The 23,931-nt window shown below is 39.4% G+C and overlaps 1 protein-coding gene across 6 annotated transcripts in view; it reads left to right on the top strand.

The window, feature by feature from the left end:
• Window positions 1-23,931, top strand: part of Rbpj (recombination signal binding protein for immunoglobulin kappa J region) — a 189,848-nt gene that overhangs the window by 123,414 nt on the left and 42,503 nt on the right. For 3 of the 6 annotated variants that reach the window (XM_090343738.1, XM_090343737.1, XM_090343741.1), the window contains exon 2: window positions 16,969-17,151. The exons of 2 other annotated variants lie outside the window; for them this stretch is intronic. In XM_090343738.1, coding sequence (XP_090199864.1) covers window positions 17,135-17,151 — 17 coding nt within the window. In that variant the 5' untranslated portion in view covers window positions 16,969-17,134. Of the gene's footprint in view, window positions 1-5,567; window positions 5,704-16,968; window positions 17,152-23,931 lie in introns of all 6 variants that reach the window. One more of the 6 variants, XM_090343739.1, reaches the window with a different exon arrangement.

The raw sequence follows: 23,931 nt of genomic DNA, 5'->3' as shown, positions 1-23,931 counted from the left end.
TGTCTTTCACTCACTTATTCTATGTCTGTCTGTCTGTCTGTCTATTCATCTATCTGTCTGTCTATCTATAAATCTATAACATGCTAACTCTGGGGGCTTGAATCTAAGGCTTGAGTGCTGTACCTTTTTTCCTCAGTGCTAACTCTCCACTATTTGAGTCACAGTTCCACTGCCTCCTTTTTGGTAGTTAATTCAAGATAAGAGTCTCATGGCCTCTCCTGTCTTAGACTGGTTTTGACCTCAGTTCTTAGCTCTCCAATTCATAAGGACTACAGCTGTGAGCCACTGCTGACTAGCTTCACTTATTTACTTTTGATAGTACTGAAGTTTGAACCACGTCCCCAGTGCTTCAGGTTTTTTTTTTTTTCAAATAGGTTATTACGTGTTTTGTTTTTTTTTTTTTGTTTTTTTAGTGCCAGCTTCAGATTTTGATCATCTTATCTATTCCTCTTCATGTACTTGTGGTAGACTCCAGGCCTGTACTACCATGCCTGGCTTATTGTTGATATGGAGTCTCTTTCAGGCTGGCCTCAAAACTTGATCCTCTTGATCTTCTGTTTCCAGAGTTGCTGGATGGGTATGACTCACCATGCCATCTGCCAGGGGCCTGAACTCAAGGCCTGAGCACTGTCTTTGAGCTTTTTTTGCCCATGGTTAGTGCTCTACCACGTTTAGCCACTGCCCCACTTCCGTTATTTAGGAGGTTAATTAGAGGTTAGAGTCTCCACTTTCCTGTCCAGGCTGGCTTCCATTCTCAGATCCAGTCTCCTGAGTAGCTAGGATTACAGGCATGAGCCACTAGTGCCCAGCTCCAAATATCTTTTAAATGGATAAGATAAAGCCTTACTTTTGGGGGAGGTGGGAAGTCACTTTTGTTGGATACAACTTGTTAGATAATCTTTGACACAATGAATAAGACAAAAAAATGGGTTCTTATAAATGTTACTCTTCAGGTTCAGTCATTTTTAGAAATAAGGCTTAGATTTGGCTTTAAAGCATTATTTTTGCATTTGCTTCCTCTTAATGCTAATTTTCATGTTATTTATACCAAGAGCAGTATTTTCTCATGGATTGACTAAAAGTTGTTATTTTTGGCATCTGGTTTTGTGATTACTTCCACGTTATTCTACTTCCCTTGGGTGATTCCTAACTGTAGTAAAGTGGGAATTGTAATAACTTGTCATAAATGCACAGGATTGTTGTAGTTTAGGATTTTCAGAGAGCATCCTCAGATGAAAGGTGTTAAAGTTTAGAAATTGTTACTTGAAGTAAGCTAATGTGAAGTGGGCCATAATTTATAGGAAGGCAAGTAGGAGGTAATGAACTAAATTCTTGCCAAGTTATAGTAGTAATAGTAGATGAAAAAAAAAAAAACCAAATGTATTTGGGTAGTAAAACAGATGTGTAAACTTGGAGAAAGAGGGATAAGTAAAGCAAATTATAAGGTAATATAAGAGATTTAAGATCTACCAGATTCAGATGTAACATTGTAAAATTATGGGATGTTTCCCTCTGTTGATTTGTTTTCTGCATGTAGTAATTTTTACATGCTGGGCAAGCACTCTACCACTAGGCCAAACTCCCGTAATTTTTTTTTTTTAAGTGATAGCATGGAGCCAGCTGCCAGTGGTTCACATCTGTGATCCTACTTATTCCAGTGGCTGAGATTTTTGAGTTTGAAGCTAGCCTGGACAGGAATGTCTGTGAGATGCTTATCTTCAATAAAGGACCAAAAAGCTGGAAGTGGAGCTGTGGCTCAAGTGGTAGAGAAGAGCTAGCCTTGAGACAAAAAAAAAAAAAAAAAATTTCGGGGACAGCACCCAGGCCAAACTAGTTCAAACCCCAGAAGAGCACTGAAGAAATAGCATAGAATGTTCACACCACATTGACAAATTATACATATATATTTGTCTTATGTTTTGAAATATTTCTCTCAAGAATACTTTCAGATTTGAATCTTGGCATTAGGTATGTGTTTTTAAATTGGAGACATTCTGCAGGTATTTATTTATTTATTGCAGTTCTGGGCCTTGAACTCAGGGTCTGAGTACTGTCCTTTGGCTATCTCAAGGCTAGAGCTCTACCATTTGAGCCTCAGCACCACTTCCAGCCTTTTTTTCTAAATATGTCGTACTGAGGAATCGAACCTGGGTCTTCGTGCATGCTAGGCAAGCACTCTTATCACTAGGCCAAACTCCTGGCCCCTACTTCCAGTTTTTTTCTATGTATGTGGTATGGAGGAATCAAACCCAAGTCTTTGTGCATGCTAAACAAACACTCTACCACCAGGCCAAACTCCCAGCCCTGCAGGTATTTATTGAATGAATTAAACTTGGAGCTTCTCTATTTCTGGTAGTTGTCATTTGATTTGCTATACTGGGACTCTGACTTCCTCTGTCATTCACCAAGCCCTAAGAATTGACAGGCTCCTCTCCTAGAATCTTTTTTCTTTCTGTCTTTTTTTTTTGCCAGTCCTGGGCTTGGGCTCAGGGCCTGAGCCCTGTCCTTGGACTTTCTCAAGGCTAGAGCTCTACCACTTGAGCCTCAGCACCACTTCCAGCTTTTTTTGCTATGTATGTGGTACCGAGGAATCAAACCCAGGTCTTCGTGCATGCTAGGCAAGCACTTTAACCACTAGGCCAAACTCCCGGCCCCCTTTCTTTTCATTTTTTAAAATTGTAATTAATAGAGTGTTATAGTTATATTCGCCAGATAGAAGGAGCAATTACTTCACACACATTGACACCCCTTCTCATGTTTTTGTCCTCATTGCCCTCCCGCACCCCCTCCTCTCATCTTGTTTCCCCCCTTTTCCTTTTCTATTTCAAATAAGCAAATAAACGTATATATAATATACTAGATTCCAAGGTAAGATACTGTAACAATATGAGAATAACCCAGGGACAACAAAAGAGATGAGAAATAACATAGTACATTAAGAACAACAATCCCACATTCCTAGAATCTCTTTAAGCTGTCTTCTTCATCTTTACCACCACGGTTTATATTCTTCTGATCATTTCTCACTTGGATTACTACAGAAAATCAGGTAGTCTCTTTCTGCTTCTAGTTTCATCCTCTTTCTCTAGCTTCCACATTCTGCAAAGCTGGTTTCTAAAGAGCAAGTTTGACCATTCTACTGTAGTTTAAAAACCTTTCAATGGCTCCCCCTAGCAGCTATCATTAAGAGAGGCAGCTGAGTAAAGATTATGAGCCTATAGTTAGGACTTAATCTGCACGGGGTTCCAATTCTGTTCCTCCACTTAGTTTTTGTGTGTCATTATCAAGTTGGCCTATTCTTGTCTTTTGATCAATTGCAAAATAATTTATTCCTAATTAAAGGGAATATAATAAAGGAGTTTTGAGAGAGTTTAGATAATGCATGAAAGAAAACAGTAGAATTCCAGGTACACAGTGCCTAGCATTTTATATGGAACTAATTCATTATTAATGTTGTCTTCAGCTAAATTATTTACCTTTTCTTTCATTCGTATTTTGCATTCTAGCCACATATAAGAACTTGAAATTCTGACATTGGCCCATTAGTTTAATACCTCCCTGTGCATGAAAAATACTGAACTATAGTAGGTTTATTCAATACTAAATCCAGTGGATTGTCTAACTATATCCACTAAACTGAGTTTCCTGCCTCTATGTATAATTCACTTTGAAGTATGTTACTAAAGTGTAACATAATTATCACACTAAAATGCTAATAGTTATTTGGTGATAAATATAATTTTCTCCTTACTCATTTACATATGTTTATTTTTTGGCAGCTCTGGTGGTTGGTCTCATCCTTGCTAGGCTGGTGCTCTGGATGTGGAACACATCCAATCTTTTAATGGCTCTGGGATTTCTCTCCTGGCCATCCTGGACCACGATCCTCCTATTTACCCTTTACCCTTGGCAGTGTAACTGAGATGACAGGCATATTAAGGCATGTTACATCATGCTCAGCTTATTGGTTAGGTTAGGGTGTCACTAGCTCGGTCCCTGAACTGGCATTTAACTCCATTCCTCCTAATAATAGATGGGGTTACAGGCATGAGCCTTTGTCTGTACCAGACTATTATTTTTAAGGGTTTTAAGTACTTACTAGATTATTTAGAGGTATACATTAAACATAAATTTATGATCATCAAGGAGTCTCAAGTCTTGTGGACAAATTGCTTGCAGATAATTTCTCCAACCTACCCTTCTACCTCTGTAAAATTGAGAGTAACATGGCCTTGTGTTCACCTACTAGGCATTTTATGACTATTAAGGTAAAGCATGTGAAATTATATAAAGATCAAATAAAAAATGTGTGATTTATAAAATAATGTGTACATATGTCTATCATAGCAGTCTGTTTCTTTGGTAACCCTTCATGGACAGGCTTCAAGGTAGACTTTTTATATTTCACCTGTGGTTTGTATTTTAGGAAGGCAACATTTGAAATAAATGCTTTGTTTTGGCATTTTGAATATTTGGTAAAAATACTGCTTCAGTATGGATATTGCTATTAAGTAACCTCCCAACTTTTTAGGGTCTTTTTTTTTTTTTTTTTTGCTAATCCTGGGGCTTGAACTCAGGGCCTGGGCACTGTCCTTGGACACTTTTTGCTCAAGGCTAGCACTCTGCCACTTGAGCCACAGTGCCACTTCCGGCTTTTTCTTTGTATGTGTTTCCAGGGAATCAAACCCAGGGCTTTGTGCATTCTAGGTGAGCGAGCACTCTACCACTAGGCCACACTCCCCGCCCTGGGGTCTACTTTTTAAAGAAGTACTTTCTTATCTACTGGATAGCCATAATGATGTAGGAACGCTAAATGCTGAGTTGCTGCCATTTTTTTTTTTAAAGCAGTTACCCTGCCCATATTTCTGAATGCCCCTTAGGTTTGGCACCACATATCATGATTCTGCTTATGCCTCATTAGGCTCAATTCTGCTTGGGGGAATGAAATGATAAACTAATGGTCTGAAAATGGTAATGTATTCCACCAACCTAACAAACTTATTTTGAGGATGGAAGAGGAGGCCAACCTCAGAGGCAGTGCAAATGGTAGTAATTACCTGTCTGTATAAATATTTGTGTAAGTTGTTCTGTTGAGAAGATGCATAGAGATAAGCATGGCAGCTTTTCAGTCAGATCAGGAAGATCCTAACAGTTTTGGGACTATTTACAGATTTTTTAAGTTTACAAAAAGAAAACAAAATAGGACACACTGCTTGAGTGTCCTAAGTAGAAAAGGTTGAGCACCAAAATGCTGCACTTGATGGCTGTGAGTTGTTGACTCTTGCTTTAAGAAGTTTCTGTCCCAAGATTCCCATTTTAGATTCAGTAGTATGAACTCCTAACCATTATTAATTAGATGGTAATCAAAATTGTAATAGTTTCTCTCATAAAAAAGTTTAACCAAGAAAATTAATCATCATGTTACAAAACTGTTACTTTGTATATGTGTGGTAAAGACATTGCTTTAGAAATCCAACATTGCTTTGAAATGTAGAGCTAAAGTTAAAACAGTTTTGTGGTTTTAAAAGATATACAGGTTAATTTCTTTTTTTTTTTTTTTTGGTCAGTTGTGGGGCTTGATCTCTGGGCCTGGGCGCTGTCCCTGAAACTCTTCAGCTCAAGGCTACCACCCTTCCTTGAGCCACGGAGCCACTTCTGGTTTTCTGGGAGTTAACTGGAGCCTGCCCCTTTTGGCTTTGAACTGTGAGTCTCTGATAGCCTCCTGAATGGCTAGGATTACAGGCCTGAGCCACCAATGCCTGGACTCCCTTTTTTTTTTCTCCCTCCTCCCTTCTCCCTCCTCCCCCTCCTCCTCCTCCTCCTCCTCCTCTTCCTCCTTCTTCTTGTCAGTTCTGGAGCTAGAGCTCAGGGCCTGAGGTTTTTTTGTTTTTGTTTGTTCTTGTTTTTCTCAAGGTTAGTGCTTTAGCACTTTGAGCCATAGCACCACTTCTCATTTTCTGGTGGTTAATCAAAAATAAGAGTCTCAGGGACTTTCCTGCCTGGACTACATTTGAACCTCAATCCTCAGATCTCAGCCCCCTTGTAGGTAGGATTACATGCATGAGCCACTGGGGCTGGGCTACATGGTTAGCTTTAGTTGGTGGGGGATTCATGTGAAAGGTGAACTAATCATCTTAAATAAACAGGAAAAGTGGTGGGGCCTCTGAGGACCTAGAATCTCAATGGGGATGAATAGAATAGGAGTAGGAGGTTGAAGGTTTTATATGAGTTGAGGCTATATGTAAACATGTAAAATAGGTTGCAATTGGTAGAGACAATAGAGAAACATAATCAAGGGTGATGTTGGTGGGTCTAGTAACTGAAAGGTAAAACAATTAGCAAGTTTTGTAATCAAGGTAGTTCCCATCAGGAATGGAGCTTTGTGGCCAGAATCTTTTCCCTTGGAATAAAAGTAAAAAAAAGAAAAAAGTAGTACTTCATTGTATTATGAGGATTATGTAAGATAAAAAAATTGACTTGACTTTTGGGAGCAGTGGGTGTTCAATATATAAGTTCTTTTCCTCTTCTCTAAAGAATGGACTCAAAAGAATAAAGTTAGAATAGGGATACAGAAGAGAAAAAGCTTTGAATTACTGATAACTGGATGATAAAATAATTAGATATGGAAGAGTCTGAGGTGAAAAGGTTTAAGAAAATGCTCTTTTTTTGGTGTGGGGGTACTGGGGCTTGAAATTAGGATCTGGGTGCTGTTCTGAGCTTTTTTGCTCAAGCCTCACAACTCTGCTTTGAGCCACAGCACCATTTCCAGTTTTCTGTGGTTAATTGGAGATAAAAAGTCTCATAGGCTTTTTTGCCCAGCCTGGCTTTGAATCAAGATCCTCAGATCTTAGCCTCCTGAGTAGTTTAGGATTTCAGGTGTGAGCCACTGGCACCCAGCAAGAAAACCTATTTTTACCAGTGTTTTATTTTAGACTGTAATAAATCTCAAATACTTATTTTTACTGTTACACTTAATATTGCTCTCTATAGAACTACTTTCATGTATATATGTATACGTGTATATAAATTTGTTTTGAGCATCCACTGTTTTGTCTAACCTTAAGTGAACTCTAAGCATCTGTCAGAATGTTGCTGGGTGAATGAATGTTTGAAATGGGGTTTACAATGCTTGCCACTAGGTGGCTCTTAAAGTCCTGAGACTGACATTCTGTGTAGATTGTTTTTTTCTACCTATCGTTCCCATAGAAACTCATCTACCTGCATTATCTTCACCATTCTGCCATTTCGGGACTGTATTTTCTTAGTAAAATATAAAACAAGTTAAAGAAAAAACTCAGTGTGTTGAAAAATAGAAAAGCCTAACAATGTTAGAATATGTACTGTGGGAGGAAGCCAAAGGAAAGGTCAGTGAAATTTGTAAGTAATCAAATTCTTCACAGAGTATTCTTTTTGTTCTTGGTTGTAGAACTTGAACTCTGGGCACTCTCCCTGAGCTCTTCAGCTCAAGGCTACCACCCTACCACTTGAGCCACAGTGCCACTTCTGGTTTTCTGATGGTTAATTGAAGATAAGTCTCACAGACTTTAGTGCTTGGACTGGCTTTGAACTTCAGTCCTCAGATCTCAGCCTCCTGAACAGCTAGGATTATAAGCTTGAGCCACCCATTATGGTCGGTTTCCACATAGTGAGGGTGTAGTTCAGTTTTTGGCAGTGTTTTTGTTGGTTAAATTGGACTCTTTAAAGGAGATAGGGAATTTGTCTATTAAAGAATTTGGTGAAAGATGATGTGTGATCTATATTGATAGTGTGGAACATGATTATGTGTTGCTGTCATTATTCCCCTATGTTCTTTTATATTGTATTCTACTGTATTGTGAAATAATATAACTACATCCTGACACTTGTCTGTCTGACATGTATGAATATGAAATCCATTAGATTGAGGAAAGCTCGTTTGGAAAAGATTTTACTAATTATGTTCTAAAGTACAGTATCATTCTTTTCAGTAGGTTAGGTTATTTACAGCTGTGAGCCTTTCATAGACTGAGCTTGTTCCTGCTTTGCTTTGGAGTAGGGGGAGGCATATGCTGGTCTTTTACTCTTTGCCCACTCTAATTCTGTTCCTTAATTCTGCCACCATATCTACACTTGGGACTCTTGTGCCCTGGTAGTAGTGTTAGGTAATTGCAGCTACCATTCCAGAATCTTTGGGAAAGATGGAAGGAGAGAGAATGGAATGTTTCTACTGGAAGACTTCATTACTAGATATAAATTTGAAAACAGTTTAACTCAGTGGTAAAGCACTCAGGCTGAGTACAAGCCACAGCTCCACTTTCAGCTTTTTGCGTGTTAACTGGAAATAAGAATCTCTTGGACTTTTCTTCCTGGGCTGGTTTTGAACCAAGATTCTTAGATGTCAACCACATGAGTAGATAGGAGTAAGGAGTTAGCCGCTGGTGTCTGGTGAATGGTTTTTTTTTTTTTTTTGAGGGGGTGGGGTTAGAATGAAACACACTGAGCATTTCTATTTTGGTAATGCTTGCTTCTCCTCTATCCTTCTTTTGATTTTGGAAGAACTTGGAATTTTCTTTTTGGGTCCTGAGCTTGAACTTGGTACCCCATACTTTCACACACTGGCTAGCACTCTACCAATTGAGCCATACTTCTAACTTTAATCTAGAATATTTTTGCTTGACTATTTTAATTATTTTTTTCTTCCAAACATTATTTGGATATGTATGAAGGTAAATTATAAGTTTTCGAAGTTTTATAGAAACATAGTTCCTGTCATCAAAATTTTGCTTCTTAGTTACTATGGTGTTATGATGGCACTTTATCTGTCTTCTGTCTATAGCAATAAATGTTATGTTGTTTGGAGCAAAATTTATTTTTCTTTCTTTTCTTCATTTTCTTTCTCTCTCTCTCTCCTTCCTTCCCTTCCCTTCCCCTTCCTTCCTTCCTTCCTTCCTTCCTTCCTTCCTTCCTTCCTTCCTTCCTTCCTTTCTTCCTTCCTTCCTTCCTTCCTTTCTTAGACTTGGGGCTTGAACTCTGCCTGGGTGCTATCCCTGAGTTCTTCAGCTCAAGGCTACCAACCTCCCCTCAAGCCAAGTTCCACTTTCTGTTTTTTCTAGAGGTTAATTGAAGATAAGAATCTCAGGTCCTTTTGTGCTGGCTTTGAACCTTGATCCTCAGATCTCAGCCCCCTGAGTAGCTAGGATTACAGGCCTGAGCCACTGCACCCAGCTTCAAAATATTTTTTGTTTGACATGTTTAGATCATATATGTGCATAGTTCCAAGCCTAGTGCCTACATCTATTATAAAAACAAAATTGTGTTAATATGTAAAACAACAACTAGGGCTGGGAATGTGGCTAAGTAATAGAGTGCTTGCCTAGCATGCATGAAGCCCTAGGTTCCATTCTTCAATACCACATAAACAGAAAAAGGTAGAAGTGGTACTGTAACTCAAGTGGTAGAAGAATGCTTCCTTCCTTCCTTCTTTCCTTTTTCTTTTTTTTTGGGGGGGGGGGCGGGGGGAGTCATGGGGCTTGAACTCTGGGCCTGGGTGTTGTCCCTGAGCTCTTCAGCTCAAGGCTATGGCCCTACTGCTGGAGCTACAGCCTTACTTCCCATTTTCTAGTGATTAATTGAAGATAAGAGTCTCATGGTCTTTTGTGTCCAGGCTGGCTTTGAACCTCAACCCTCAGATCTCACTCAGCCTTCTGAGTAGCTGGGATTACAAATATGAGCTACAGCACCCAGCCAGATCATTCTTGTTATTATCCCATGTTTTATACCGAGTAAGCAAGAACTCTGCCACTGAGTTAACCCCCAGTCCCCTTTTTCTTGTCTTTATCTTTTTTTCTCATTTTTTTCTTTCTTTTTTGTCTGAGACCAGCACTAAAATTGACATTTTCACTCATTTTCTTATGCTCTACCTCATGAGCCACACCTCCAAGCCTTCTCTCTTTTTTTTCTCCTTTTAACTTAAAAATTGCTAAATTAATTACCATCCTTCATAGTGATTTTAAGAGTTTAAACTGTGTCTAACATCTGTTCTTTTATTATGTGAGACATGCTTTCAGGAGGATTTTCATGCATATTAAAAATAACAATTCTTGTGATTTGTAGTTATTAACTACCCACAGATACTTTTAGATATAAAAGCATTTTTATTGAGTTACTTCTGATTCATAACCAAATTTTAGCTGAACAGATGTAGGCTACCAATGGAATAATTAGTCAAAAAATATTAGGGAGTTAGAGGGTCCCTTTGTGTAACATTTAACTTTAGTTTCTTGCCAGTTTATATGAATAATTAAAGTTATGAAGCAGTTAAAATTTCTTTTCTTGGGACTTCATAGTTGTCATTGAAAGTTGTAATCACAAGGGAAATAGAAATACTATTTCTATCACAGGGAAATAGAAATACTATTTCCATCAAACAGATGTCCTTCCTAGCACTGGTCCCTAGTAAAGCCTATCAAGGTTCAATTTTATGTTGAATGATTTCCTAGTCGCACTAATGCGGTATACTTTTGAAAGATCACACCCGGTAACAACATGTGATATAGATACTAAAATGATGTAATGAACTTAAATGCTCTCTAAGTTGGTATCTACAAGGAAATGAGGTCTGCTCTGTTCCAGGGAAAGGATACTTACTCATTTGTTGTTTAAGTCCTGAGCTTTTCCACTTAAGGCTAGTGCTGTACCACTTACTCTAAAGCTCCACTTCCAGCTTTTTTTGGGTGCTTAAATAGGAGATAAGAATCTCATGGGCTGGTTTTGAACGTTGATCCTCAGATCTCAACCTCCTAAGTAGCAGGATTAGTCATGAGCCAGCACCACCCAGTGTGGATATATATATATATATGTATATATATATGTATGTATACACACATGTATATATTATACATATATAATATATATATATATTTAGCTAATTCTTCAGCTTGAACTCAGGGCCTGAGTGCTGTCCTTGGGCTTTCTTTAGACTAGAGCTCTGCCACCTGAGCCACAGCACCACTTCTGGCTTTTTCTATGTATGTGGTACCGAGGTACCCGGGTCTTTGTGCATGCTAGACAAGCACTCTACCACTAGGCCAAACTCCTGGCCTGATGCGTCTTACCTCTAAACTTAGGATATTGATTTTGTTTTTCCCCCTCACTAGAGTCTGTCAAAATTCCTTTTACTTCTTCAGCTTTTTTACTTTTTTTTTTTTAAAGACAAGATCTTGTTGTGTGTCCTAGGCTGACTTTTATCTTGACTTCAGGATCTGCTTGTAATCCCAGTTGCTGGGATTACTAGCTCTTTTATACATTTCTCTTGCATTAGATATCTGCTTTCATCTAGTGCTTTTTAAAAATCATTAAGTAGTGTGCAGTCATTTATTCATCAAAGCAGTTTATGAATAGCATCATGATCAGCATTACCCATTTGACATTGTCACTCATCCCGCCCAAGCCACCCCATCCGTCTGGCACTGCTGAAGTATTGTAGAAGGTTTTTGTTGTTGTTGTTATTTAATATATTGGCTGGGAATAGGTGCATAGCATAAAAATTGAATTGTCTTCCTCTGAAAATCAATACCAAATTTTGGGACCTCTTTTTTTTTGGGTTGGTCATGGGGCTTGAACAATGGGCCTGAGCACTGTTCCTGAGCTCTTCAGCTCAAGGCTACTAGTGGTTAATTGGAAATAAGAGTCTCATGATCTTTAGTGCTCGGACTGGCTTTGCACCTTGATCCTCAGATCTTAGCCTCCTGTGTAGGTAGGATTATAGGCATCAGCCACTGCACCGGCTCAAATTTTGGGGCCTTGTAGTAGTATGGAGAGATCAAGTAACTTGTCAAGTTTTACTTTTAAACTTTCATCAGAATAGTAACAAACCTATTTTATGTCACAGTAGATTTTCATGGTTTCTTACTGTCTCCTGAGGATGTCTTCTTTAGCAGCACTAATCATATCTGTGACCTTAATACTTTTTGTGATTCTGTTTTTAATTTTTTAGGTTGCTTTTTTTGTTTGTTTTTTTGCCAGTCCTGGGCTTGAGCTCAGGGCCTGAGCACTGTCCTTGGACTTTCTCCAGGCTAGAGCTCTACCACTTGAGCCTCAGCACCATTTCCAGCTTTTTTCTATGTATGTGGTACCAAGGAATCGAACCCGGGTCTTCGTGCATGCTAGGCAAGCACTCTACCACTAGGCCAAACTCCCGGCCACATTTTTTAGGTTGTTAATGAAAGAATAATGAATGAATGTCTTGTGTGATGGAAGCATACATTCTTTCTTCAGAAACTTTACTTTGCTTTAATTAAAGTTGTGTAGCAGATAATGCTACTAATTTTTTAATACATGCTTTTTATTAAAGAAGTCAATGATATGCTGGTCCCACTGGCTCATACATGAACTCATGAGGATGAGATCTGAGAATCACAGTTTGAAGCCAGCCCAGGCAGGAAAGTCTGAGACTTTTTTATTTTTTTCCGTCCTGGGAATTGAACTCTGGGCCTGGGCCAGAGTCCTTGAGCTCTTCAGTTCAAGGCTACTGTCCTACCCTCTGAGCCACAGTGCCACTTCCTATTTTCTGATGATTAATTGGAGATAATTGTCTCATGGACTTTTTAGTGCCCAAGCTGGTTTTGAACGGGGATCCTCAAATCTCAGTCTCCTGAGTGGCTAGGAATATAGGCATGAGCCACTGTGCCCAGTTTCTGTGAGACTCTTTATCTCCGCCAGACTACCAAAGAAGCTGGAAATAGACATGTGGCTCAAGTGGTAGAATGCTGCTAGCCTTGATGAAAAGAATCTCATGGACTGTGCCCAGGCCCTGAGTTAATGTACCAGGACCTGCATCAGGGAAAAAAAAATCCATAAATCCACCTCCTCCATAAAATCTGATCTCTTTCCTCGCATTCCCTTTCGTGGTGCTGAGGATCAAATCCAAGGCCTTGCCTATGCTCCCTGAGCTCTTCCGCTCAAAGCTCCTGCCCTAACCCTTGAGCCACAGAACCACTTCCGGCTTTCTGGTGGTTAATTGGCGATGTCCATTATTTTTTGTTATACTTTTGTTCTTACTACGATGAGACCAAGTCTTTCTTCATGCATGGTATATGTTTTTCTACTTTGCACTGTTATTTAAGAAACTAAGTATCTAATCATACGTAATTAAATTCAGTGAAAAAAAGGTATTGAATTGGAAATCACTGATTTACACCTTGCTGGTGAGAAAAAGATAAATCTCTAGAGATAATGATATATATCTATTTCAGAAACTTAGTAGATATAACTTTTACTGTCATGTTAATCTTTCCATCATAGTTTATATAGTGCTTATTGTTGATAGTAGCTGCAAATGTATGTTTCAGTTACCTATGTTATTTCTGTCTTAATTGTTACATCTGACAGCTTTTACTTGAAGTAGAGGATATACTAGAAGGAAAGGATATACTAGAAGATACTAAAAGGAAAGGAGGCACATTTGTTTTATTTGTTGTGCTTGAATTACTAATTATCTTCAATATCTGTTTTATTATAGATTATCTAAAGGCCCTCCTTTGCTTTCTAGGGAGTAAGCACATTAAAATAAACCAGGTTCTTTTTATGAAACTACTTAACTATGGGACATGCTGAAACAGATCTAGGAGATGCCATTATTAACTCACATTGTGGAATACCTGCTCTTCCCTCGGGCTGTGGTTCATCTGAGCCCTAGTTATGGATTCAAGAATTTTTATTTCCTATGTATATATTGGGGGTGGCTGGGATGCTGTTCCTGAGCTTTTTTTTTTTTTTTTTTTTTTGCTCAAGGCTAGAGCTTTACCACTTGAGCCACAGCTCAAATTCTGGCTTTTGGTGGTTAATTGGAGATAAGAATCTTTATGGACTTTACTGTGAGGGCTGATCTTGGCCTCCTTTTTAGTAGCTAGGATTATAGCTGTGAGATTCCCATGGCCCATCTTGCTTAGCTTTTTACTCAAGCCTGGCACTCTGCCACTGGAGCCACACCTCTCCTTCCACCCTTATAGGAATGCTTGTCTTCTCATACATCACCAGAACCTACATTTTCTTTCTTTATGTAATGTATCTAATGCATTTATATCTTGACCAAGATGTTTAAATTTTTTTTGTGACAGGGAGGAACCATTAAATCTGGTCGCTGTATGTAAAATATATTTATTTGGGAGAAGCAGATTATAAGAAACAGCATGATGTTTTTCTAGGAGGAGCATCACTTCTGGCATTTTTCTGTTTATTTTCTGCGAAACTGAACCCAAGGCTTCATGCATGCTAGACAAACACTACCACTAAGCCATATTCCTAGTTCCCCCTTCTTTTTGGTGGGGCTCGGGTATTCTGGAATAACTCTGAAAAATGGCCTAAATTTGTAACCCACCTTGTCTATTCTAAACTTAAAAGATTTTCTTCAGTCACTTGAACCCTTTCAAAGAAGTTGTTTCACTTTCTCCATAGCTGCAAAACTGCCTTTTTCCATTCTTTGTGTATGTGCCTTTTCACTAGCTCTTCTACATGCTTAGAGTATAACCAACCTTTTCATCATCTACTGTCTTTTTGGAAGCCTTTGTAGTTTAGCCTTTTTTTTTTTTTTTTTGCCAGTCCTGGGCTTGAGCTCAGGGCCTGAGCCCTGTCCTTGGACTTTCTCAAGGCTAGAGCTCTACCACTTGAGCATCAGCACCACTTTCCAGCTTTTTTCTATGCATGTAGTACTGAGGAATCTTCGTGCATGCTAGGCAAGCACTCTACCACTAGGCCAAACTCCTGGCCCCTGTAGTTTAGCCTTTTAAAAAGCTTTCTGCTCTGTCATCTTAGGTGAAGTTTAATTGTTTTATGGCTGTGTATGTTTATTAATAATTGTTGGTTAGTTTTTCTTTGTGTAATTAACTCATATTGTTCTTCCAAGGTATTAAACTTGTAACAAAGACATTGTGAATCTTTAGTAGGTGCAAGAATGGAATATCTTTATTTTTTTTTGTCAGTCCCAGGATTTGAACTCATGGTCTGAGCGCTGTCCGTGGGCTTTCTCAAGGCTAGAGCTCTACCACGATTTCTGTTTTTTTTTTTTTTTTTCCTATGTATGTGGTACTGAGGAATTGAACCTGGGTCTTTGTGCATGCTAGGCATGCTACCACTAGGCCAAACTCCCAGACCAAAATTTATTTATTTATTTATTTATTTATTTATTTATTTAATCGGTTGTAAGGCTTGAACTCAGGCTTGGCACTGTCTCTGAGCTTTTCAGCTCAAGGCTAGGGCTTTACCAGTTGAGCCACAGCACCATTTCCTAATTTTTTTAATATGCAGAAGATAGAGTGAGGTGAAGAAGAAAGTGGGACCTGGTTAAGGAAATCACAAAGGGAGAGTAAAACTTGATGGTTTAGTCATTTTGAAGCAAGCAGGCTTTCCACTGCTTGAAAGCATTAATTTAGAAACATCTTAGATAAGCCTCCCTTCCCCCAACAAACAAGCAATTTCCCATCCATTTGGGTATTCAAGGTCAATTCAGTTCAGAAACTACCTGGACATAGCACAAGACCCTCACAGTCTCAAAGATTGCCTTCTTCCCTCCGATGCCAATCCCTAGCTCCAGGTTTTTTTTACCTGTGCTTGTGCTTCTGATAGATGAGGTATAAACCAGAGCCCCTATCGCTCCTCCTCAAGATCCATTAAGTTGCTAGAGCAGCTCAAGAAGTGTGAGCAACATTTATGTTTATTGGTTTATTATAAAGGATATTACAAAGAGTACTAATGAACACCAGTTGAAGAGATAAATAGGGCATCCTAGGGGACTTTAGGGCATCTGTGTTCTCTTGGGTACACCACACCCTCCAAGAACCTCTCTACTTCTTTGGTTTATCAGGATGCAGTTTGAATCTTTGTGTGTGTGTGTGTGTGTGTGTACACGTGCATACACATGTGTGCGCATGCCTGTATGTTTAGACCTGGGCACTGTCTTTGATTTCACTGTTGTGTTTTGTTTTGTTTTTGTTTTGGCTGGTCCTTGAGCTCATGGCCTGGATGCTGTTTTGCTCAAGTCTAGTGCTCTACCATTTGAGCCATGGTTCTGTTTCCTGCTTTTAGGTAATTAATTGGAGATGAGAGTCTCAAGGACTTTACTATCCTGGTTGATCTCAGATCTCAGCTTCCTGAGTAGCTAGATTATAAGCATGAGCCATTGGTACATAACTACCTTTTGTGTTTCTGTAGCTGGTTTATTGCACAGATTTGATGGATTCAATCATGGTTCATTTGTAATCAGTTTGACTTTCACCCTGTCTCCCCTTCCAAGCAAATCTCTAATCCTGCTTTGTTCTTTCTGGTGACTAGTTTGCATCCGAAGCTACCATGAAGTTGCTAGTCCTTACTTAACTCATTAGCATAGATAAAGACACATCAATTAGATGGATTTTAGAAGTTGTATGCCAGGAAACAGGAATGAAGACCAACTATTTATTTCACTATATTATGGTCAACAATCTGTTCATTTATATACATTTTATTAATAGAAATAAACTTTAGAAACTGGAAAACTTGTTTTTAATTTAATGACTTAGTTCAATTGAATGATTCAGTAATGGTAAATAGCACTAAGAGGAGCTTTGTTTGAAGGAAATTCTGGCCATTGCCTTCACTGTATGTTAGAATCCCAGCTTTCACTCAACCCAAATGGAATGGTTGTTTTTCAGAGATTAACCTGTACCTAGCAAGTTAGGTTATTTGCTTTCCTTGAAGGGGTTGGGGGAACCTGAAGACATAATTGAGTCAAAGGGATTTGTGGGGCTCCATTAACTACTGAGCTCTCTAATAGTAAGGGCTAATACTTGTACTTTTCATTCATAGGATTCACATTTGAAATGGCAGTTTTCATAGCAGTAGTCACAGCAGCAGCAGCAGCTTTGTTTTTCTTAGTCGTGGCAGCCAGTTAACACAGTGTACTAGTAGCTTAACAGACCAACACTTAAGTATTTTTTTTTTGTTTTTGTTTTTAAGTCATTGAAATTATGAGACTATCATTCAAATGGAAGCATTGTAGTTCTTCGGAACCATTATGATCTCAAAAGGAAAGGAGAATGATACAGATATTCTGGCTGAGGTGTTTTGAGGTGCATCGAAGTGTTCCAAGCTGTGACTTACCTTAACATGTTCTTGAAGTACCATGGCGTGGATTAAAAGGTATGCTTTTGGAAATCTCCCAGTGACCCAAGGTCATGGATAGAATTGACACTCAAAATTTTGTACTTAGTTATTGCATATTTAGATACTCTAGTATTTAGATTGCAGAAATGATTATGGATTTATGTTAGATTTTCTTTTGTTGTTAAAAAAATCCACATGCTTTATAATTGGCTTTTTTTCCTTTCTGAGATGAGGTTATATATGATACAAGGATAGATATTTTCCATAGGTTTTAATGGTAATGGACTATAATTTTTCTCTGCTTCTGCTCCTCCTCCTCCTCCTTCCTCCTTCCTCCTTCCTCCTCCTCTTCCTCCTCCTCTGCTGCTTCCTCCTCTTCCTCCTCCTCTTCTTCCTCCTCCTCCTCTTCTTCTTCTTCTTTTGCCAGTCCTGGGGCTTGAACACAGGGCCTGAGCACTGTCCTTGGGCTTTCTCAAGGATAGGGGCCTACCATTTGAGTCACAGTACCAGCTTTTTCTGTGTATGTGGTAAAAATCCGGGTCTTCGTGCATGCTAGGCAAGCACTCTACCACTGGGCCAAACTCTTGGCCTGGACTATAATTTCTTTTACCAAATAGTTCAGCAATTGTTCAAGTGTTAGTCTGTGTGTAATTAATTATCTTTCTGCTTCACATCATAAACTAGCTTTTTTCTGTCATTTCATGGTAGTTTGAACAGGAAGCATTTGGTTACATTTTTAGTTGGATTATTACTTTGGCCAAATAAAGCATTTCTAGGCATTTATAATAACAGCTTCATTCTTTTTTTTTTTTCCTCCAGTCCTGGGCTTAAACTGACGGCCTGAGCACTGTCCTTGAACTTTCTCAAGGCTAGAGCTCCACCACTTGAGCCTTCTATATATGTGGTACCGAGGAATTGAACCTCAGTCTTCGTGCATGCTAGGCAAGCACTCTACCACTAGGCTAAACTCCCGGCCTCAGCTTCATTCTTTTAAAAGACATTTTGCTTGGAGGAAAATGAATGATTTTAAATACTAATATTATGACTTGCTTATTCATATATATAGTCACATATGTGTATGTGCTAGTTAATCATATATTTATGGTATGTGGTTTCACTGTTATTTGTCAGTACTAGTAGTAATTCTGGACTTTATAATACCCACTTAGCCACCAGAAATCTTTTAAGGTTTTTATATTTATAGAATTGTATTTGTAATGTAATAAAAACTACTTATTTGAAAACCCGTGGACAATTTTTGTACGTACATGATTGCTGCTGTTTTCTCTAAATATTTTTTAAATTTCATTTTAAGTAGTTATACAAAGATCTTCACTTTAACAAGTTAACTTAAAAAAATTGTGTTAGAAATGAGGCAACCCAAATATAATGCTGAATCTGTTAATATATAAAGTTCAGAATCCTGCCTTTTTTGGGGGAGAGGGGAGTAGGTACTAGAGTTTGAACTTGGCCTGGGTGCTATTCCTGAGCTTTTTTGCTCTAGGCTAACCAAGTACCACTTGAGCCACAGCTCTATTTTTGGCTTTTTTTGCTAGTTAATTGGAGATAAAGAGTCTCATAGACTGAACTGTTATCTTCAGATTTCACACATGCTGATAGGCATGAGCCACTAGTGCCTGCCAGAATGCTTTATCTGTTAGAAAATGAAGGCACATATGTAGAGCAGAAAAATTGGCTACAAATGCACTGGCATAGTCTTTTTTTGGGGGGAGAGCGGGTCTGTCATGGAGCTTGAACTCTGGGCCTGGGCCCTATCCCTGAGCTCTTCAGCTTAAGGCTAGCGATCTCCCACTTGAAGCACAGCTTCACTTCTGGTTTTCTCGTCGTTAATTGGAGATAAGAGTCTCACGGACTTTCATGCCTGGCTGGCTTTGAACTGTGATCTCAGCTTCCTGAGTAGATGATAGGCACGAGCCACTGGTGCCCAACATAGTCCGTTATTTTAATCAGGCTATCTTGTACCATGACCTTTTAGACATGACAAAAGTTTTTATTATTATTATTGGTCCTGGGGCTTAAACTCTGGAACTGGACACTGTCTCTGATCGTCTTTTGCTCAAGGCTAGCACTCTACTACTTGAGCCACAGCGTCACTTCTGGCATTTTCTGTTTATGTGGTACTAAGGAACTGAACCAGGGCTTCATATATGCCAGGCAAGCACTGTAAGCCACATTCCCAGCCCAAAGTTAAATTTTTAATGGAGTCTATTAAAGCTAAAAAAATATTTAATGTTAAAATATTGTGTTCTAAGAAAGGCATGTACTTACTAGCCATGGGCAGCCAGTCATCTCAACCCAGAATTTTATGTCTGATGACATAATAGATTTTATCTTCCAAAAAAGAGAGGCTCAGCCAGGTGCTGGGAACTCATGCTTGTAATCCTTCCTACACAGAAGGCTGAGATCTAAGGATTGCAGTTCAAAGCCAGCCTGGGCAGAAGCCAGTCCATGAGACTCTTTATCCCCAGTTATCCACTCAAAAACTGGAAGGGATGCCCTGGCTCAAGTGGTAGAGCACTAGCACTGAGCACAAAGAGGCTCAGGGGCCCAAGCCCCGATAAAACCCCACAACTGGCCACAAAAAAAGAGGCTCAAACATAATTATTTCATGATAGTGTCCAATATATTTTTTTACAAGATGTATTTTTTTTCCATAACTACTTCCAATTAGTTTTTTTTCTGGGGTAGCACTAGGGCTTTCATTTATTTTGTTTGAAATTTGCAGAGTATTTTCATACATAGCCAAACTTAGAAACAAACTTTTTTTTTGCCTGGCCTAGAGCTTGAACTCTGGTTCTAGGCAATGTCCCTGAGCTGCTTTAGCTCAAGGCTAGTACTTTACCACTTGAGCTGCAGCACCACTTCTAGCCTTTTCTGAGTAACTAATTGGAAATAAGAGTCTCATGGACTCTTCCTGTCCTGGCTGGCTTCACACCATGACCCACAGGTCTCAGCTGGTGTCCGAGTAGAAACTTCTGTTCTTGGAAGAACATTTCATGTTTCACATTTGCCATTTATTTGGTTATCTTTTTTTTTTTTTTTTTTTTTTTTTGCCAGTCCTGGGCTTGAGCTCAGGGCCTGAGCACTGTCCTTGGACTTTCTCAAGGCTAGAGCCTCTTGAGCCACTTGAGCCTCAGCACCACTTCTGGCTTTTTTCTGTGCATGTGGTACCGAGGAATCAAACCTGGGTCTTCATGCATGCTAGGCAAGCACGTTAACCACTAGGCCAAACTCCCGGCTCCTTACTTGGTTATCTTGACAGGCTGTGAGAATGGCCTGGCAAAAAGTACAGACATATATGAAATATGTGATAGCATAAGCGTGTTATATAATTGTATAATTTATATATAAACATCATAATACAGTTTTGATGGGCTGGACATGTAGGAATCAGAACTTGATTTGACAGGGGTAGTGATGACTTTGAAGTGCCAAATCATGACCTTCTTTTTTTGGCCAGTCCTGGGGCTTGAACTCAAGCCTTGAGCACTGTCCTTGGGGCTTTCTCAAGGCTAAAGCTCTACCACTTGAGCCACAGCACACTTTGGTATATAGTACTGAGGAGTCGAACCCTGGGTCTTTGTGCATGCTTGGCAGCACTCTACCACTAGGCCAAACTTCTTGGCCCCCAAATCAGGACTTTTGAGGATGCTATTTTATGTTTGCCCATTGTGAGTCTTTCTCTTTCGTCTTGTGGTGGAGTGTCTGTCCTGGCTATGTGGGAAGCAAAGTGGGATTTCAATACAGGCTGGCCAAAAATTTAGGCCCTTTTTGGAAAAAGAACTGAAACAAAAAGTGGCCCAAGTTATAGAGCACACCTACCCAACAAGACACTGAGTTCAAACTTCAGTACTGTTGCACACAGACTTGTACATGTGTACTGGTACAGATATTGATTGAAATATTTGTGTGTGTGCATGAGTATGTGAGTGTATGTGCCAGTTGTGGGGCTTAAACTCAGGGCCTAGGCTCTGTCCCTAAGCTCTTTTTGCTCTAGACCAGTGCCTTAATCACTTTGAGACACAGCACCACTTTTCTGGTGGCTAATTGGACGTAAGAGTCTCATGGACTTTCCATTCCTGGGCTAGCTTTGAACTGTGATCCTCAGATCTCAGCCTCCAGAGTAGCTAGGATTACATGTGTGAGCCACTGGGCCCAGCCTTTAAATGCACTTTTGATAAATACTATATTTCAATGGTATAAGACACCATATTCAGCCTTTTAGTTTACAAACATTGAGCATGAACAGATAATACACAATTCTGTTCTGAATCTTAATTTTTTTTATTTGTTATTACTGAGTTGGAGATTGATAGGTCTTGAGGAGATAGAAAACCTTTGGTTTTTTTTTTTTTTTTTTTGTCCAGGGCTATTTGTAACATCATTTACAGAGCATACAAAATTATCACACAGGGCCGGGAGTTTGGCCTAGTGGTTGAATGCTTGCGTAGCATGCACGAAGACCCGGGTTCGATTCCTCGGTTCCACATACATAGAAAAAAGCCAGAAGTGGTGCTGAGGCTCAAGTGGTAGAGCTATTTGCCTTGAGAAAGTCCAAGGACAGTGCTCAGGCCCTGAGCCCAAGCCCAGGACTGGCAAAAAAAAAAAAAATTATTACACAGGTAGATATCCTTTTTGTGGACTGACTAAAGCTGTGTGTTTGTCTTATCATGTACCCGTGGTTTTGGAGGTCTTAAATGGGTCCCCTTATCCATGAAGGCTGAAAAGTCTGCGATACACACACACACACACACACACACACACACACACACACAGAGTGAGAATTGTGCTTGAGGTGTTTCTCTACCCAGTGTTTCACGTTAATCAACCCACATTCCCACATTACAATTTCACAGATGTGGAATCTAAAGCTATAGAATAACTGAAAGCACAGAAGTATTAGCTTGGCTTGTGCATAGATGTGTTTAATTTGGTTTTGATTAAGAAGACCTAGAACTATGTGGAAGTAGTTTACATAATACTTTATAGTGAATAGAGAAATGCTAATTGTGATCTCTTCTCATATTCCACAGAAGAAAAGTTCTGTATTCCAATGAAAGCATTTTTGTACTTGGGATTGACCAGATTTGCAAGGCAGTGGACAATTACCCTTTTATGGCTTCTAGAGCCTTCATTGCTCTTTTGTTTCTTTTTGCCTTGGTGGTTCTGACACTCCCTCAAGCAAGCTTTCTTAAACTCTTGTTATTGTTCTCTTGTCTCTCTTCCTTTGCTCTCTGTCCCTTCTTTGTACTGCCTAGCTCTTTTCTGTCCTTTCCCCTCCTTCCTCCCTCATTACTTGCAACTTGAACAAACAAAAGAATTCTGTCTGCATTCTGCCTGTAAAAGAACAATAATGTGAACCCTGAATAAGGTCAACTTTTGAATCACAGAACCAGGCAGGTCAAGTGAGAAGTGAGAGACAAACCAGAGTCAGTCAGGAGGATACTATGAAAATACAATAAATCTTAGAACCTTGGAAGCAGTCCAGATTTAAAAGAGCTGACCCAAGGCAAGTAGTATTTCTGTTTCAGAATAAAGAGCTTATTGGTCTCCTGTTATTTACTGCATGCTGTGTTCACACTGAAATCCTACCCCTTACACAAATCAGCCCAGACCCTGTGCTTGGTCTGTATTGTGAATAGGTGTAATAGACTTGGAGTATAGCGGTCAGACCAATAGAATTGATTCTCGAAGGCCATCAGAACCAAACTTAAGTCACTGGTGAATGTCTTCTTCCATTTTGTGTTTCTGTAACAGAATATCATAGGCTGTATAACTTACAGAAAAAAGGGTTTACTTTTTATAATTCCGTAGGCTGAGAGGTCCAAGATGTTACAACTATATGTGGTAGATCTGTCACTTCCTCCTTTCCTCCAAATTCCCCTTCCCTTCCTACTCACCCTCTTCTTCTCTCTGATAATATAGGTTTTAATTTATTTAGTGCTGGTACTGAACTCATAGCTTTGTACTCGAGCTTGGCTATCTTGCTCATGAGCCATGCTACCAGTCTGGCTGGTAGATCTTTCTGCATCATGCTATATATCCCTGGGCAAAAAGTTAGTTAGCTGTATTTGAGGGGAAGAGGAGGTCATTGACAATAAACCAGTCTCACATTAACATTAGTCCACTCACGATCATGGAACCCTTGTGACTTAAACACCTCACAACACTGTCAAAATGGGAATTACATTTCTTACATGGGAACTTTGGAGGTCACATTCAAACCAAAATACAAAAGAATTTTTCCTGCATTCTTCCTATAAAAGCAATAAATAATATGAACCTTGAATAATGTCAACTTCAGAGTCACAGAACTAGGCAGGTCAAGCAAGAAGTCAGTTAAAAGTGACTCAACTTGGCCAGAAATATGGCCTTGTGGTAGAGTGCTTGCCTAGCATGCATGAAGCCCTGGGTTTGATTCCTTGGTACCACATACACAGAAAAAGCCAGAAGTGGAGCTGTGGCTTAAGCGACAAGAGTGCTAGCCTTGAACAAAAAGTGTCCAAGGACAGTGCCCAGGCCCTGAGTTCAAGCCTGGTATGCCCACACGTACGCTCATGTGTGTGTGTGTGTGCACGCACACACACACACACACAGAGTGACTACTTAATTTTGGCTTGTTTAGTGGGCATAGGGATGCTAATTGTTAGTGGGTTAGAGGAAAAGCAGGGTATGGTAACATCCAAGGTAAGATTGTTTCTGGTTAGATCTTACCCATCAACCCCTGTTCCTTTGTGTGGTTTATTTCCTCTTAGAGCTCCATGGCTCCTGGGTTTACTCCTTTGATCAAAGTGG

This window comes from Megascapheus bottae, chromosome 13 (assembly GCF_031878675.1).
Source record: "Megascapheus bottae isolate mThoBot1 chromosome 13, mThoBot2.hap1, whole genome shotgun sequence".
NCBI lineage: Eukaryota > Metazoa > Chordata > Mammalia > Rodentia > Geomyidae > Megascapheus > Megascapheus bottae.
Note: the sequence above shows the minus strand (reverse complement) of the source record. Positions and strands in the feature narration are given on the sequence as shown.